Source organism: Mytilus edulis, chromosome 4, assembly GCF_963676685.1.
Source record: "Mytilus edulis chromosome 4, xbMytEdul2.2, whole genome shotgun sequence".
NCBI lineage: Eukaryota > Metazoa > Mollusca > Bivalvia > Mytilida > Mytilidae > Mytilus > Mytilus edulis.
Genome location: NC_092347.1, coordinates 23,372,997 through 23,390,496, shown reverse-complemented (window position 1 = coordinate 23,390,496; position 17,500 = coordinate 23,372,997). Strand labels below are relative to the sequence as shown.

The 17,500-nt window shown below is 32.0% G+C and overlaps 4 protein-coding genes across 5 annotated transcripts in view; 1 reads left to right on the top strand and 3 right to left on the bottom strand.

The window, feature by feature from the left end:
• Positions 1-2,504, top strand: part of LOC139519250 (uncharacterized) — a 2,570-nt gene extending 66 nt beyond the window's left edge. The window contains exons 1-4 of one of the 2 annotated variants that reach the window (XM_071311200.1): positions 1-258; positions 441-530; positions 726-798; positions 1,318-2,504. The exon at positions 1-258 is cut by the window's left edge and continues 66 nt beyond it. In XM_071311200.1, coding sequence (XP_071167301.1) covers positions 1-258; positions 441-530; positions 726-798; positions 1,318-1,484 — 588 coding nt within the window. In that variant the 3' untranslated portion in view covers positions 1,485-2,504. Of the gene's footprint in view, positions 259-440; positions 531-725; positions 799-1,103 lie in introns of both variants that reach the window. The other variant, XM_071311199.1, reaches the window with a different exon arrangement.
• Positions 2,505-7,142: 4,638 nt separating this feature from the next.
• Positions 7,143-10,946, bottom strand: LOC139521300 (uncharacterized). The gene has a single exon (XM_071314776.1). The coding sequence runs from the start codon at positions 10,944-10,946 to the stop codon at positions 7,143-7,145; it is 3,804 nt and encodes a 1,267-aa protein (XP_071170877.1).
• Positions 10,947-13,047: 2,101 nt separating this feature from the next.
• LOC139521299 (uncharacterized protein F54H12.2-like) lies at positions 13,048-14,370 on the bottom strand. The gene has a single exon (XM_071314775.1). The coding sequence runs from the start codon at positions 14,368-14,370 to the stop codon at positions 13,048-13,050; it is 1,323 nt and encodes a 440-aa protein (XP_071170876.1).
• An 884-nt stretch (positions 14,371-15,254) lies between these two features.
• Positions 15,255-16,409, bottom strand: LOC139521298 (uncharacterized). Its single transcript, XM_071314774.1, has one exon. The coding sequence runs from the start codon at positions 16,407-16,409 to the stop codon at positions 15,255-15,257; it is 1,155 nt and encodes a 384-aa protein (XP_071170875.1).
• Positions 16,410-17,500: the final 1,091 nt, after the last annotated feature.

Genomic DNA, 17,500 nt, shown 5'->3' with positions numbered 1-17,500 from the left:
TCGCATGAATTGAGAGATGTATGCACAGTGGAGGGGGATACTCTCCATTGCAGATGGACTGGAGCAGGGCTCTACAACACCAGAATCCGACTAGATGTAAAGAAAGTCGTATTCGAAAGATTTTTTGTTGCCGGACAATTGGACCTTGCAAATAATAGAGACCTGCATTCAATTGAGATCAAACAAGGAAATTCTAAATGCAGCAATGTTTTAGCAGCACCAGAAACAATAACAATTGTTAATGGTATACATTGTGATGTAAGTATATAGGAAATTAGAAAAGAATAACAGAATAATAAGAGCTTTAAAGTAATCACGTAGTATTGTCTCTATATGTAAAGTGACTAGAAACAACCTAAACTATGAGCAGATCTTATATATTATTTATTAATTTTATTGTGTAAAACATTTCTTACATTATGTATATTTTTTTTTTACAGAATGGAGTCATAGCTTCTACAACAACAACAGCAGCAACAAGAGTAACACCAGGATCCACATTGTCAATCGGCACCACTGATAAACAACTGGTAAGCATTTATCTGATATTTTTTTAATTAAAACGTCCGTTTTGTTTTCTATTTTTATTAGGAAATACATGTACATGAACGAGTCAATTTGTATTCTCTATAGTATAGTGCTTAAAAACAAATTAAAATGTGAAGGATAAGATTTTTTAATATCAACATTTTCATGAAATACATGATTTTATTTCTTTATTTCAGAAGTCAACACCACATGCACAGGAGGAAGACAAGGGTCTAGATAATATTAAGATCATTCTTATAATGATTTTTGGTAAGTATCTAAATTTAATTTATTTATTTGATTGACAAACAATATAAAAATAAAATAAATAAATAAAATAAAAATATATACATGTTCTAATAAAAACACTTATTTATAAATAAGAAAAAGATGCGGTATGAGTGCCAATGTATTATAGATCAAAGTATGACCTTCAACACAGAGCAAAAGCTCACACCAAACAGTAAGCTATAAAGACAATTCAAACAGAAAAACCAATGGTCTAATCTATTTATATATATCAATATATTTTATAATTTTTAAAGTAAGTGACATATTCAAATTTATCTTTACAGCATCTCTAGCATGTGTTATGCTCTTGTCGCTGATGTTATTTTGCATCTGCAAAAAGAAGAGAACTGCAAAAACCAATTTCCGCCAACACCAATTCTCCTTCAATGTCGATGCAGATTCACTATCCGAAATAGAAATTGCAGATTTTGTTAATACACCAAAAAAAACTGTTTAAGTTAATATCTATCTCTGTATTTACTACTTTTTAATTTGTAGAATATATCCTCATCGCAATTTATGAAAGGCTTCAAGAAATTATAAATTATTTTTTTCCACCACGTGAAAATAACAGACGAGTAGCCCCAGCACAACAACAACCACCAAGAATATTGAGAAGATCAAACAGGATATCTATTCGGCCACAGAGACTAACCTATGATTAATTTTCTAAACTTTTAAATTTTATGAAATTTTTTAAATTTTTTTTCTAAATTTTATATTTTTTTTATTTTTTTTTTTCTAAATTTTATAATCTTTTTTCTAAATTTTATAAACTTATTTATACACTGTTATCTAAATTTTAATAATCACTGATGAGGATGTATTCTACAAATCTACTTATATTATGAAAAATTATATCACCAAAACTTTTCAATTTTCTTTCATTTGATTTATTTGGATTAGTTACACTTTATTTTAATTAAAGAAAAGATTTTGATTATACTCGCATTTCTCTACTCTCATTTTATTATATTGTAAATAGTAGTATACATGTAGTTTGTTTTTATAAATTCACCTTAGTTTATATGTTTCATGCTCATTCAAACCATAAATTTCATTATAAATCTATTCTTTTCATTAAATAATCTACTTTCTCTGGTATTAAAGTTCATTATTAATCTATTCCTTTCATTAAATTATTCTTTTTAGTTTTCCATTTACATATGTTTAGTTTTGTAATAGAAATAAATTAAATTAAAAAACAAATATGATTGGTATTATTGTATATATGTAAATAATATATATATGTATATAATGTTTGGAGAACTTTTTGTTTTTATGTTTACTTTATCATCATTTTCATCTTTGGAATTTTTTCATATGAGAATTTACAGCATCCAAATTTAATTACAACATATTATCGCATATTTTATCATATTGTGTTTGCTTAAACTTTTTTTCTTTTGTTTTTATTACTTTTTATAGTGCTATATGATTAAGTTAAACCTAGAGATAAATATATAAAAATTCTTGATTTGTAACCGCTGTCATGGTGCTTTCTATAACATGTTTTATGTGAAAAAAAATGGTGCATTACAAATGATGTAAGTTTTTTATAACCAAATTTCATTTGATAGTTCTCTTGTTTATATTATTTACAATTGTTATATAAATAGTGCAGAAAACTTGATTTGTTTTGAAACTTACTATGTTGTTTCATGGAATAAAGTATTTGTATTTGATATGTGTTAATAAATTAGACTTTTCTTAAACTTTTCCCACTGCATTGCTACCCCAATCAATGTGGATGATTACCAGTTGACACCATTTGTATATCATCTAGAAATTTGCAAACAAAAACTTTGCTTAATTAATTTTTATCTACTTTAAATTTATTAATTATAAAAGAAATATGGTTTAATTGCTGATGAGACAACTCTTCAAAGAGGTCAAACCACAAGCTTCAATCTCAAATCTTGTCAAGAAAATGAAATATTTACACAGGAAAAAAGAAGCTAGCTGAAAAAAAAGTCATGAACAAAACAAGATTCACCATTTACAATGATCCAAAGAAAAGAAAAGAGCATATCTAGAAATTTGCAAAACAAAAACTTTGCTTAAAACATTTTTATCAACTATTAATTATAAAAGATGGTAATCCACAAGCTTCAATCTCAAATCTTATCAAATGAAATATTTACACATGGGAAAAATTAGCTAGCTGCAAAAAAGTCATGAGCAAAACAATTAACTACGATCCAAAGAAAAGAAAAGAAAAAAGTAGCATGTAGGGGGAAAAATAGAGAGAGAGAGAAAAAGGAGATATGATCCACCATTGAAAATATGATCCAAAGAAAAGATGATCCAAAGAAAAGAAAAAAGTCGCTTATGTTCTAACGAAGGAAAAAATAGAGAGAGAGAAAAAGGAGATAGGATTCACCATTGAAACTATGATCCAAAGAAAAGAAAAAAGGTGTTTTAACGATGAAAAAAATTAGAGCGAGAGAGAGAGAGAAAAAAAAAGGAGATAGTAATGAGATGTAAAAATAATCGTCAAAATCCAACTCGATTTACCATTGAAAATATGATCCAAAGAAAAGAAAAGAAAATAGGTTTTGTTTTAATGAAGGAAAAATTATATATAGAGAGAAAAAATAGTAATGAGATGTAAAAAATAACCATCAAAATCCGGTTCGAACAAATCTATAATATATAATTGATCTTAAATAAAAACAATCAAAATTTATTGAGTAATGATCACTTTTCAAATTTGAAAGGTGATAAACACTTTATATTTAAACTGATGAACTAAGATTTAATGTAAACAGAAGGTGTATTATCCAAATACTGCCGCAATATTGGAGATCAATCTGACATGAAAAATCGCGATCGGGACAGATCTACACTGAAATTACATATGAATTAATAAAATGGTGTAACATGGATAATGGAAGGTTGGCGAGCCTTTAGGAGTAAATAAGTGTTGGAAACTATTATTCATAATTTAATGAAACGGAAGCTTTATTCCTTTATTAACGCGGTACACTCAATTCTATCATAAAGCGATAAAAATGATGAACCAGGTTGAGTACATGAGGGGATTTGGTGGAGAAGTAGAGCGGGCTGAGTTGAATTTTGGAAGAAAGAAGAACATTGCGGTTACACCGTACAAGGGATATGTTTATATCCACATAGGCAGTTTAACAAGTAGCAGAAGCATAACTCTTGGGACTGATGAGTTTAAAGAGCTATGCAATCTGAAGCCAGTTCTTTTAAAAGCTGAGGCAGAAATAAAAAAACAGGTTAGTGATTTCTAATATTTAGCAGTAAATATTTACATGAACATATAGCTAAATTATTATCGTTCAGCAGCAAATAGTTGAGCGTGATATATATTTTATTCTCTAAGAAATAGGAGCGATCTACAAAATTATTTTAAAGTAAGATATTGCGAGTGTTTAATAAAAGCACCAGCTGCAGATGTTTCACCTTATATGTTTTTTCGTAAATTTCACTACTGCTAGTAAGTACACATAATTTTCAAAGTTATTGAAAGCGAGTAAAAACTATATGATAAACGTTCTAATTATCCTTCAACAGCAAATAATTGAACATAAATATATACTTTATAGGTTTAATATACAACAAACGTTTTAGTTAAAAGTAAGTTATTGATAGAGAGTATTTACAAGCGGCTTGCGTTCAGCTGCAGATATTTCACTTGTTTCTGGGTTGATTTCACCACTGTTAGTATTAATTTTCAAAGTTATTGATAGCAAGTAAAAAATGTTTTGATAAACGTTCAGTTGCAGATATTTCAACATTTTTGTTTCTAGGTAAATTTCTCAACCGCTAATAAATACGAATTTCTTTCCCACAGCAAACGTTGATTTATATGATTTCTTACACGTTCAATTGTTTTTATTATATATTAATTTTTTTAGCTGCAAAAACCTAGCAGGAAAAAGAAGGTTATAGTTGTTGAAGAGGAAGAAGAAGAAGAAGAAGAAGAAGAAGAAGAAGAAGAAGAAGAAGAAGAAGTAGAAGAAGAAGAAGTAAAAAAAGTTACTTTGAAAAGAAAGGTAAAACAACTTTTGTTTTTTTTTTTCTATGTAAATCAAAATAAGTAGTTATAATTTTCAAGTTTATGAATTTAAAGTAATTATCCAATTAAATGTACCATAAAAAGAAAAAAAAAAAAAAAAAAAAAAAAAAAAAATTGAAAACATTGAAATAACTTTAAAATTTTAAGATGATTTTCTATATTATGATATTCTTATTTTAGAGAAAGGCGATTGCTATCAGCGATAGCGATGAGGAGGCGGGAGTGTCAGAGTCGGACGTCAGAAAGGTGATTGTTGCAGCAGAATCTGGCCCGTTCAAGGGGCTAAAGAAGAAAAAGAAAACAGCTGGAGCTGGATTCATACTTTCTGAAGCAGTTGAAGATGGCGAGTGAAGATAACACCAGTATGTGATCAAATTTTTATTCTGTTTCTAATATGTTCTTATATACAATAGTTAGGATAGAAATCATTTATAACTTAGCAACATTTTTCCAATCAAAGATTGATTTATCAATATGTGAAATACTCGCTTTAAGATAAAACCATTGCCTTTGATTTAAAGCGATCTCATTTCTAAGAGGATCATTTCTCAATAATACAAACAGTTCACTATTCAATATACATGTATTTACAAAAATATCTTCAGATAAAGCAAAAGTGTCCATTTTATTACAAAATAAATCGTTTCCGCTACTGTTTCGTTTAACATCATCAGATATGAATGGAGGATCATTTTCACTGTTTAATGGCCCATTTATTAATATAACTGCTAGAGTTATCGAACAGAATAACAATCCGACAATTTTCATCTTTGCACCAAGCCAGTGCAGTTGTGGAAACTGGTCACTGATTTCAGCTGTATCCATATTGATAAAATTGTAATCATGCTCATCTGTCATTTTAAGTGAATATTCTTCCACATTTGCACTACTCAATTCATCCTTTTCATTTATTTTAGAAATCTCCATTATGAAATCCAATTTCTTAATACAGGTGTCGCACTTTGTTCATTTGTTTTCATGCATGTATCTGTAGATTTATGATGTGAAAACTATTTTACTAGAGTTTATGTATCTTATTTATTTCTTTTAGCCAATCAGAACAGAAAAAGGACAATGGGAGAAGAAGTAGAAAAAAAGACACTGAGTGAAAAACGAAAGCGGTCAGCTCCACCTTCATTAAGAACTTTATCTGTTGCATGTATTTATAATAAATTAACAACAAAATGTGATATTCAAATGAGAGATTTTTTTGTAAAATTCCCTCACCAATTTTAATTATTTTTATGGATTATGCAGACTTTCAATTTGTTTTAAATCCTGGATTTGCCGAATTAGATGTGTTTAATGCTGCCGAGGAAATTTTTGATCAAAGATATCAATTAAATAAAATGATAAGGGAATGCAGCCATTTCACATCTGAAGAGATATTCATTCATTTAAAGAACGTCCCAGGGTCTGTTTTAAATTCACTCGGACTTTCGTTCAATAGGGAGAACTTTTCCGATATTTTAAGGAAAATATTAAACATGCGATTTTCACGTGTTTAATTTACCAAAGAATATGTCTCATATATTTTAATCTAAAATTTAAGAAATTTATTTGTAATATTTTCATCGTGTTTGAAGGTCTTTTTCCCCATTGCACAATGTATTTCACTGGTGCGTTTGAAGGTGTAATTCCCCATTTTCATAATTGTGTTTAATTTACCAAAGAATATGTCTCTTATATTTTAATCTAAAATTTATTTGTAATATTTTCATCGTGTTTGAAGGTGTTATTCCCCATTGTCCAATGTATTTCACTGGTGTGTTTTGAAGGTGTTATTCCCCATTTGAAGGTGTTATTCCCCATTGACATAATGTTTGAAGGTGTTATTCCCCATTGTTCTAATGTTTGAAGGTGCTATTCCCCATTGTTCTAATGTTCGAAGGTGTTATTTCACATTGTCCTATGTTTGAAGGTGTTATTCCCCATTGTCCTATTGCCTTAATGTTTGAAGGTGTTATTCCCCATTGTCCTATTGTCATTATGTTTGAAGTTTGTTTGAAGGTCCATTTGGGTTTTAAAGTTATGTATTTTCATTGGGGTTTTTAAGTTAAAGTCGCCATTTTACCATGCTACTCCCCATTGCCCTATGTATTTCACTTCCCCAGGTTGATAGCAAACGGATAAAACTTAAATATGTTGATATATTTTATTATAAAATCATATATTTATTTACATGAAATAAAATATTATATAATTATTGTACAGTGTGTTTTCTTTTTCTTGAATTTATTACGGATATGGATTTTTTTTTCAATTTACAATTGTATTAATGTTTTTCTTTTAATTTTCTATGAAAATATGCTAGCGAATGCACATTATCATCCAGCAAGTGTCTCTTGTCATCATATGGTGATAGTCCACTTTTCACAACCTTCACCATGTGAATCTGATGGTTGAAACTTCTCAAAGTGTACATATGCGAGAGTAGTGGAGAACAATTGAACAAGGTGTTTTTATATTGTTCGAATCTAACATTTCGGGTTTTAATACCCTTTGCTACTACAGTTTCCTTGTCGTCTGCGGTGATAAAACTATACATTTTTGCTCTTAGTCCGATATATTCCACCATTTGAATGGACTTGCATTCATCTTTGAATAAACCAATAATCGATTTCCTGTCTTTGGTGTAAAGAGGGTGATCAGCTGGATAATTTGAAAAGTCATATAGCTCACTGTTTAACGACATGTCTCTATATATGTCATCAGTTCTCACATGCATAATGAAACTGTCAGTATCTGTGTAACATAATGTTACATTCTCCTTGTATAGTTTTTTCATGTGGTTGTAGTAGTAATCAACCATGTGCGCCTTTGACAGATCGAGAATCATTTGTCCTAGGTAAATTGGTTTGTTGAAGAAAATTTTTGTTTTGGTTTGTAGCACGCCGCACAAGTGGTCGTTGAATATCTTAAAGCTTTTAAATGATGATTTTGCAGTAAGTTTTTGAAACTTATCCCACCTATGACAGAGAGAGAAGTTGATATGTTTCCGCAACGATTCCATTGATTTACCGAAAATAGCATTGTTGCCATTTTTAAAAAGTTTTTGCTCGAAATTGCTAGTAGCCTTTTTCCTCATTTCGGTATTGAAGTCAATATACTGTTTCAACCATGGACGCTGTTCAAATGAAACTATATTGTGAATCTTCTTCAAAACCAAACCTAGTTTGAGGTATAACTTTAGATTCACATAGTGCAAGATGTAATGCTTTTTATCTTTCAAAGTAGCTAGCAATTTGGTGCTCGGTTGGTATTCTTTCCCATCATCATTTGCTTGCTCATACAGATGACGTGAATGAGGTGAAAGCATTTCATTTGTTATCACTCCTTTTTCAACTGCAAGAGGAAAATCATTGTGAAGATCGTGTAAGTTATCTGGGTAATCCAAATCGCATTCAATGACATATCCGATGTCAGCGTTATTGGATACATTTAAGACATTGAAATCGTTTATTTCCTCTTCTGACAACCACTGGAATTTCCCCACAGCTAATGGCATGCTCATGCTTAAACCGTATAAATTGTTCGCATCTACATACATCAAGTATGAAGTTGGTAAAGCTGGATCATAATTGCTCAAGTAGGGATTGTTTGCTTTTGCATGTCTGCAGCTCACCATTGTTAAACCTCCTCGTATACTCTGCTCAAAGAAGAGCCACATTGTAGGATCTGTCAATAGCTCAAGTCTCACACCAGTCATTTTCAATGCAGATTGCCAGGAAAGCCCTGGAAGAGTGTAATAATTTGCAGGGTCGAGGGAATAGTTCGTTATCCACTTCTTCCTGAAAGTTTCAAATACATCAGCTAATAATAGAACGTCAGTTTTTAGATAAAGATCGTGATATTCGCCTATATTCTTAATATTCATTTGATTCCATACCCGTTGCGCATGTTCATACTCGGTTTGACTAATTGTTTTCTCTGATAAATTGCTGTAGAATTTGTCTATAGAGGGTAATTCAGTTTCATTGAACCTTGCTGCATTGTCAATGTATTCGTAAGGATATGTTCCTTTTTTCAACAAAAGAGCAATCCGCTTATCATCATCAAATTCTTTTGTAAAATGTTTAAATGTTTCTTTCGGATTCTCCTTAGACATTGACGATACCAATTCCTCTAGTGAACAATTCAAAAACTGGTATGAATCGATAAAGCGCAGATTGGATAGGTTGAAACTGATGTACTTTTCTGCATTCGTGGCTATGCAGCCAATTTCTTCACTCTTGAAAATACCTATCGAGGAACAGATTAAATGTGCATCAAACTGTTTCAGGTTATGAAATATAACTGGCACGAATGTGTGTTCTTTAAAATTAAGATTGCAATCTCTGCATGAAGCGCCACGAAATTTACCTGAAACATGTGCATGGTCTCGAACGCGGATAGTGGAATCTGTAAATTCTTCCATGCAAATGTGGCAATGTGTACTTGATTGAAAATCTTCCTCATCTTCAACAGTCATGCACAAGGGTTCAGGATTGTTCAAAATAGCCTTTATACGTTTATTTTCGTCAAGAAGACTATGAAGGAAGTGTTCACTAACATTTTCACCTCTATATATTTTAGGTGGTTGAGTGTATCTGTCATCGATGCAAACAACTTGATAACCGTACCCGCATGGTATCAACTTTGTTAATTTCGTTGTGCTGGTTCGATTATCTTCTGGCTCTTCAGTAACCATAGGTTCGCAAAATGTTTCCATGTCAGCATAAATAACAAATGATGTTTGTAACTGTTTGGCGTGATCTTGAAATGTTAGTATATCGTCTACCCCCTTGGTGGGATATGTCACATGTTGAGCTTCAAATTTTGAGCAGTATTTTATATGTTTCTCTAAAGTATGTTCACTGGTGAAACCTGATAAACAGAATCTGCAATACTTATGACTGCGTCCCAAGCATTTTGTTCGATATAAAAGTCTATTGAGATCTGTAATCAAACACCAGTGACTTTTATTCCCACTTTTCAAATACAATAAGTCAACTTCATGATGAGCTTCTCTTAGACCTGTTACATGGAGGGGGAAAAATTCACCCTCTTCAAATCCTAACACCATTACTGAAATGTTATTCTGCCTTTCAAATTTACTCACAAATGATGGTGCAACGGGCAATTGTATACCTTCCATGTTCAATTCATGTTCATATGGGATGTAGTGATGCACTTTAGAAGGGTCACCTGAACACGTAGGATGTATGGATGCTATAATAGCATATACAAAACATTTTTCATCTAAGTTTCTTATGTTGAGTAACGCTCTGGTTGCAGCAAGAGTTCTTGGTAGGGGTATATACGATCCACCGCCTAAAGGTTTATATTTAGCTGTATTAATCTCAATGTGTTTAATATGATCTAATGACCAACCGCTCCCATTTCGTATATACTCATCAAAACTTTTGAATATTTTTTGATATGTCACATTAATATCATGTTCATCATCTATATTTGCTCTATCAACTAGATTCGATGTCTTCGAGATAAAATGTGCATTATTCTTTAAATCATTACCACCTTCACCTCCATTCGGCTTGATCATTTGCACAAGACAATTCATATACCACTTAATATGACCGAGTTCATCACACATCTCTTGTAAATGAGTTTTTACCTCATGCTTAATTCCAGATAAAAATGCTAGAAGATCATACTTTTCCCCATTATCCTCATTCGGATAAATGAAACGAGCTCGTGCTATTCCCAAGAGAGCAGACTTATCCACACTTTTATGTTTGATTGTAGTATGTGAATTTGAATCAGTGTTTCCTGAACCAGTCTGATAAGTTGTATGATCGATGTTGCTATGTTTAAACAAATTTTCCGCTGAATCAAAATGTCTATCACATTGTCGACATGGAAATGTACAACTGTTTCTCTGGTGTCTCTTCAGTTTGGAAGGGTGATCAAACAGAAGTTTACAATAATAACATGAATAGACCTTAACCGTAAGATTTGATCTGTTGTCATTATCAACACTCAATCGATCATTTAACTCTCGCAACTGCTGTTGATATTGAGGGTTACTGTCAGGATAAAGACGCAATAAATCCTCGCAGAAATGATCATCAGCCATGACAATTGTGATATCAATAGCACTTTCAACGTTTTATATATACTACGCGATCGTGGACTAGAACTAATAGGCGAACATATGTTATCTAAATATTTATTTTATTAATTAAATTTAAAGGTACACAGTGTAAATATACAAATAGACAATATATTATATACATATATAAATATAGACAAATTTAAAGAAAAATACAAGTGATTGATTGAAGTCTCCAATAGTTTTAAATAATCCACTTCTTCATTACAAATGAAATGATAACCATTTACTCTTTAATCTTTTGCGATTTTGCGATTTTTCCACATTTCTTAAGAATTTTTCAGGAGACATCTTGATAGCTTTACCCTCTGCTGCACCATCATATTCATCAACATCCATCCTATTTTCCTCTTGATTGTCTGATTTTGATCGATCTACAGTTTCTTTTAAATTTTTCAATTCTGTTTTTTGCAAAACCTGACCACTACCATGTTGTTTGGTTACATCTTCTTCTAGGTTTATTTCTGTTTTTATACTGTCACTATCTTTACCATCATATTCCTTTTCTTTTTCTTTCACATTAACAATTTCACATTGGTTGGACATATTCATCAATCTTTCATATTTCTCCTTGGGTAATAGTATTAACTCCCGAGTCATAGTATTTGAAAAAAGATGATATCAATGTTGGAATAATAACAATTATCTTCAGTAAACGTTTTCTCCTCAACTGAGGTGTTATATTATTAACTACCACAGCACGAATGAACTTTGCAAAAGTTGAAAGATTCCTTTTAACCCTCTCAGACAATGGTATGACGCTTTTTAGACAGTTGAATACTATTTCTACTAATAGTTGTAATTGTCTGTGGTCCGTGCTTTTTATGATTTGAGCAGATTGTTCAGGTGTAGTGTTCGCCAATAATTTAAGGAAGCTTCTACTTGATTCTTTTAAAATCATTTTGGTTGATAAACAATCGTGTCCTCCCCCGGAAAAGGATTTGCGCGCAACTGATATTCAGGGTTTGAACCTGGTGCTATATCCACTATCAAGCAATTGTATGGTCTGCTAATTGCACGTTGGTAAACGTCCATGAAAAAGCGAACTTGACCTGGAAACATTTGTCGAGCTAAAGATTGTATTTGCAGTGAATCTCTACCATTTTTGAAAAGAAAAAAGACGTGAGAATTCAAACTGATTGATCGCATAACCTTCCCCTTCTGATATAAATTTTGTAGTATAAAAATAATTGATGTTAAGGTGTGATGACTTAAAACGCAATAAATCTTCTGCATCAGTTTACAGTCCACTACTTCATCCATTTTATCATCAATGATCCATAATGTGTGTATATCCTTATCAACAAGAAAATCACTTTCATCAGGCAGTTCCAGTTGAAATGAAATGTTGGAGACAGTTTTTTTCAATTCATCGAAGACATCTTGCCATATGCTGTAACAGTAGTATATCTTCTGAGGTGGTATTGTAAACATTTCCTGAGCGTTCTCTAATAATCTTTTAATGTATGTAGTTTTTCCTGAACCCGTTGGACCGACACATATTGAAGTCATGGGTGTTTGAAATTTCACCAAACTCATGATGATCACCTCTTGCTCGAATGATGATTGTTACCATGTGTCTCATCATTTTAAACACTTTTTCATATGCAGTGTGAATAGGTTTTACCAATCACATTGAAAACAAAGATGTCGTTTGCTTGATGATTATCACTGAAAAAATCGTGAATGTTAGTTAGATCATACTCTCTACATAAGAGTGATAAGATGAAAATGCAATATTGACCGCATACTGATGAATTCTCACTCTGTAATCGTTTTTGATTTATTTCCAGAGATATCGCATTGTGTTCAAAGAATTTTAAGAAGTGACGTGAATAATAATCGGGAGAGTGTGCGAAGCTGTCGAAAAATATCCCTCTTCGTTCCTCATTTATGAAAAAGGCGATCCAGTGTGCACCATTCTCAAAATGATTTTCAGTGTTACAAATAAATCCCATGGGTCGATTTCTCACTATCTTAGGTATCTGATCTGCTGCAAATATACCAACAATTTTATCCTTCATTAGTTCATCACAATTAATCATACACTCCAATTGCATAGTGTTCATTCTTGAATTATGATGTCTCGAGTTTGAGTTATTTCAAAATATCCACTAAATTCACTATAAATGATTATAGTTGTTGGTTCAGTGAGGGGAGAATCAAATGTGCATTCCAAATTGACACGTTCATTCCTTTTCAATGTTAAATAATCTAAACCTTCAAAAATTGGTTCCAGTTGAAAGGCATACAAGGCATATCCTTCAGAAAAACTGTCTCTGTTTAATCCATTACCACAGTCTTGCAGAGTTTTCCCAGCAACCTCAAATAGATTGCGAAATGCAACAATGGATGATTCTCCACTTGACGAGTCAAATTTTACTCTGACAGGATTCCCGGAAACTGGCACTCCCTCAACTTTAAGATTTATTTCACTTAGGTGGCAATGTTTGAATGTCCACGGACATAGTGAGTAGTCACCTGCTATGTTTTGACTCCCCGTAAAGGCTATCAATACCTTATTGGGTCTATTATTCTGGAATATGTTGTTGAAGTTAAAACTTATTTGACCAGCTGGAAGTGAAATTGTGCGAACATCATTTTGCACAATGGGATATTTAGCGTTTACTGTCCTGAGTATAGAATCGTGGCCATATACAATGCCGGGGTGAACGTGGATCTTTGCTATTGATAGATACATATCTTCAATCTCAAGGTAATAATCAGCATCTTCATCAACCGACATTAGATAAAATTCTGGTCTCGATCTGTAGAATTTCACAGTAACTCCTACTTGATTTAATATGTAACGATTCATTGAAAACAGGGGATGGAAAATGTTTCCTTCAAGATCAACAGTTTTACCATTTTTTATGTATGCTGTTCTTCTGTAGAGCCCAAGATTTGATCCTGTGTTACAATCTGCATCATCCAATGTTCCTTGATGATCGTCTATCCATAATTGACTTGAGAGCTGCGATTCTTTAGCTTCTTTCCCATATTTCAATAAAGTTTGCATATAAGCTTTGTAAGGGTAAAATCCTGTTGAAGATGTGACAATTTTATTTTGAATTAAAACATCTATTTGATTAAATAATGCATGCAAAACATAGTTCACAGGCCCGCAATTAACGTCACTGCTATCTGCTATGGTTCCATCTCCTCTTTTAAGTCTTAGACGTACATGCATTGTTGATTTACTTAAGTCTAGATACTCTGTTCCACCAGATATGTGAAACTCTATTGGCGATGTCTTTGTAAAAGTTGCAGCTGGTCGAATATGTTCATATGTGATTCTTGTGACAGCAGTTTGATGACCTGGTAGATTGAATAAAGACAACTGACTTGGTTGCAGCTCATGAAATGTTTCAGGATTTATTTTAGCCATTTTGAATTTTACTGGAAAATATCCTTTTCAATTAGCTGATTCTTTAATCTTTTTTTCACACTCTGTACACTTCCTTTCTTACTGTTTGTTTTATTTTTCCTTCCTCCTTTCTTTGTCTTTTTCGTTTTCTTCTGCTCCCCTCTATGGCTTTTTCTATTACTGTTTTGTAACTTCCCACGTTTGCGTTTTATCTTTTTCACAGCTCGACTAATTTCCGACTTAGCATTTTCCACCTGCTGCTGTGCATGTGTTACAAGTTTAATGGGTGATTGCGCATGTGGTTTACTTTGTGGTAATGTGATTGGTTCCATGAAGCTAGCTGCTGAATTAGTGAGGGAACCACCACTCTGGATAGTTCTTCTGTATGAATTATTAAGATATGAATTGTGATGTTTGTCATTCGCTAGATTTTCATAGTACATTATCCATGTCCTAGGGTCTAGCACATATTGAGAATTGTTCAATTCCATGATTATCATGCAAAGTATGGATACGACCTGAAGTGCAGTGTAATCGACACTGGATTTTTTAAAAATGATGCATGACTCCCTTGCATGTCAGTAATAAAGAATTCAATGTCTCTTATTTCACTTTTCACCACTGGAATGTATGCAAGTTGATCAAAGTGGTAGTATTCAGTTTGAGAGCAGCAACATATTCGCTTCAATAAGGGTTGTTTGTTACCATCGACTATTACATCACCGCATATGTTTGCATATATATATAGATCATTATTTGATGATAATTTAATATCAACTAATGCGACTTTCCATTTTGATTTCATCACTATTGGCGTCTGAAGATATGTACGGAATTTGTGTGGTCTGTTATGTGGGTAAATGTCTAAATTTTTGTTACTGTTAATGACCATGTAAAAGCTCATTTTAAAAGTCAACAATATCTCTCTCAGGAATCCACTGACAAAAACGTTTATCCCAATCCTGGAATTTTACATAACCCTCACGTTGACCATTCCGCCTTCGCCATTTAAGCACTTTCTCAACAAACCACAATGCGTCAGCCTCCTTTTTCACACGCTGCAACTCTGTATAATTGAAATTGCCTACAACTTCCTTGTCCAAAAAATCTTGTACTTTATAAAAGATTTTCCCATGTATTAGAAATCGTCTATATATTTTAAATATTTCGGAGGTCCACTGTTGCTGATAAGCTCTTTGAAACGGTTTCTTCAAATGGCTCAGTCTTACCATGTCATTGATTTTAAAATGAAACTGTTTCCCTCTTTTACGTTGTACTTTTAATGTTTCTTTCTTTTCTCTGATTCGTTTTTCTTTGGGTGGAGTTTTAATATACATATATGCCCACAAATCATATTTGTTTTTCTCATTCACATCTTTTGGAGCTGTATTATTTAAACTTCTATGTGGCGTTGCATTATAACTTGCTACCAAATTTTGTAGAACATTGAGATAGCTATAAGTTCTATGCTTTGTAAAATATCGGAACATCATCCTCCGAAATGTCAAATTGACCCTCTCTGCTATTGACGCTTTACTACTGTCGGAATTTAAATAGACATGATGGTAAATGTCATATTTTTTAAACACACGTTTCAAATCTTTGTTTTTGAATTCAGTTCCCGCATCTGTGGAAACCTTCAAAGGGATTTTACCATGTTTGAAGATTTTTTCAAATGCATCAGCTACTGTCTTCCCAAACTTGTTTTTTAATGGATAAATCCATAAAAACCGTGTGAAAATATCGATAACAACCAACAGGAAACGTGTCTTATTGTTATATTTCTGTATGTTGGATACATCCATAAGGTCAGCATCGTATTGCTCATACGGTTCCGATACAATTATTTTCACTCTTTTAATTCTACGTTTTACAGGTTTTTGTAAATTGTAGTCGTCTATTTTTTCCATCCATTTCCTGATCTTGTATACGCTTGGTACATTTCCATCTCTTGATGTCTTCAACGTTTGATAAATTTTTTCAGCACTTAGGTATGCTCCCCCATTTGCTGTATTGTAATATACATTCCTAAGTTTTTCATCTAAATCATCATTTTCCATTGTTAAAAATAGGTTCCAAATCTATCATTTTTTCAACTTTATCTATTATGCGAGATGCTCTGTGCGGTGTTTTCAATATAGTATTTTTCCAATCTGTTGATTGTAAAAATGTAAGTTGATAGTAGACTCTCACATTATCTGGAATATTTGATTGTCTGACTAAATTAACAAAATCGGTGTACACTTTATCTGTTTCTACTTGATAAAAAAAATCCCATGCATTTCCTCCACTTATGTGTTCCACTTGATTTTCCTTCTTCAGAATGTCAAAAACTGACTTTGCATATATTATATCGAATATGTTATCAAGTCTGGCTATATTTTCACATGATTCTATCTCATCCATGTTTTATTAATAATAATAATAATTTATAATGTATGATATTTTTGTTTGGGTTAGGGTTAGGGTTAGGGTTAGGGTTAGGGTTAGGGTTAATTATTATATTTACCAATTAAACTTTTATCAAATTAAAGCTCTCAAATTGTTTTAAATGTTCCTTTTACTACTTCCATATCCAGCATATCAACAATTTAAATGATTGGTAATGCGTTAAATTGTTTAATGAAATGAAAATTTTTTTTAAATGTTCAATTTACTTTTACTACTTCCATATCCAGCATATCAACAATGTTAAATTGATTGGTAATGCATTAAAATTGTTTAATGCAGTGAAAAAAAAAATAAAAACATTCTTTTATATTTTACAAATTAAAAATCAATATTTTGATATTATCCAACAAATATATTATGCAATTTTTGCTGACGGGGGCAAAATTTTTGTCAACGTGGCAAAAATATTTGCTGCTGCCACACAATATATACTACTAATACCGGGTGTTGTAGACATTTCTTTTCTTTTTCTTTTTTTACTTGTTATTTTTCACACCTTTAGAGAAATGATAAAGTTTATAGATTTTATAACTCACAAAACATTTTGGTAGCAACTTGAGGTTCAGAACAGCAGCCGCAAAGTTAGTTAAACTAAGTACTCTCCCCTTGCTACTGTTCTGTAAAAGAATGTCATAGCGACGGCTTCTGAAACTGAGGCTATACGTTGGATTTCGCATGACAGGCCGGGTAAGTGATTTTT

Bases quoted from the DNA above. Each gene is read 5' to 3' on its own strand.
- LOC139521299 (XM_071314775.1), bottom strand. From the start codon at position 14,370: ATGGCTAAAATAAATCCTGAAACATTTCATGAGCTGCAACCAAGTCAG.
- LOC139521300 (XM_071314776.1), bottom strand. From the start codon at position 10,946: ATGGCTGATGATCATTTCTGCGAGGATTTATTGCGTCTTTATCCTGAC.
- LOC139521298 (XM_071314774.1), bottom strand. From the start codon at position 16,409: ATGGAAAATGATGATTTAGATGAAAAACTTAGGAATGTATATTACAAT.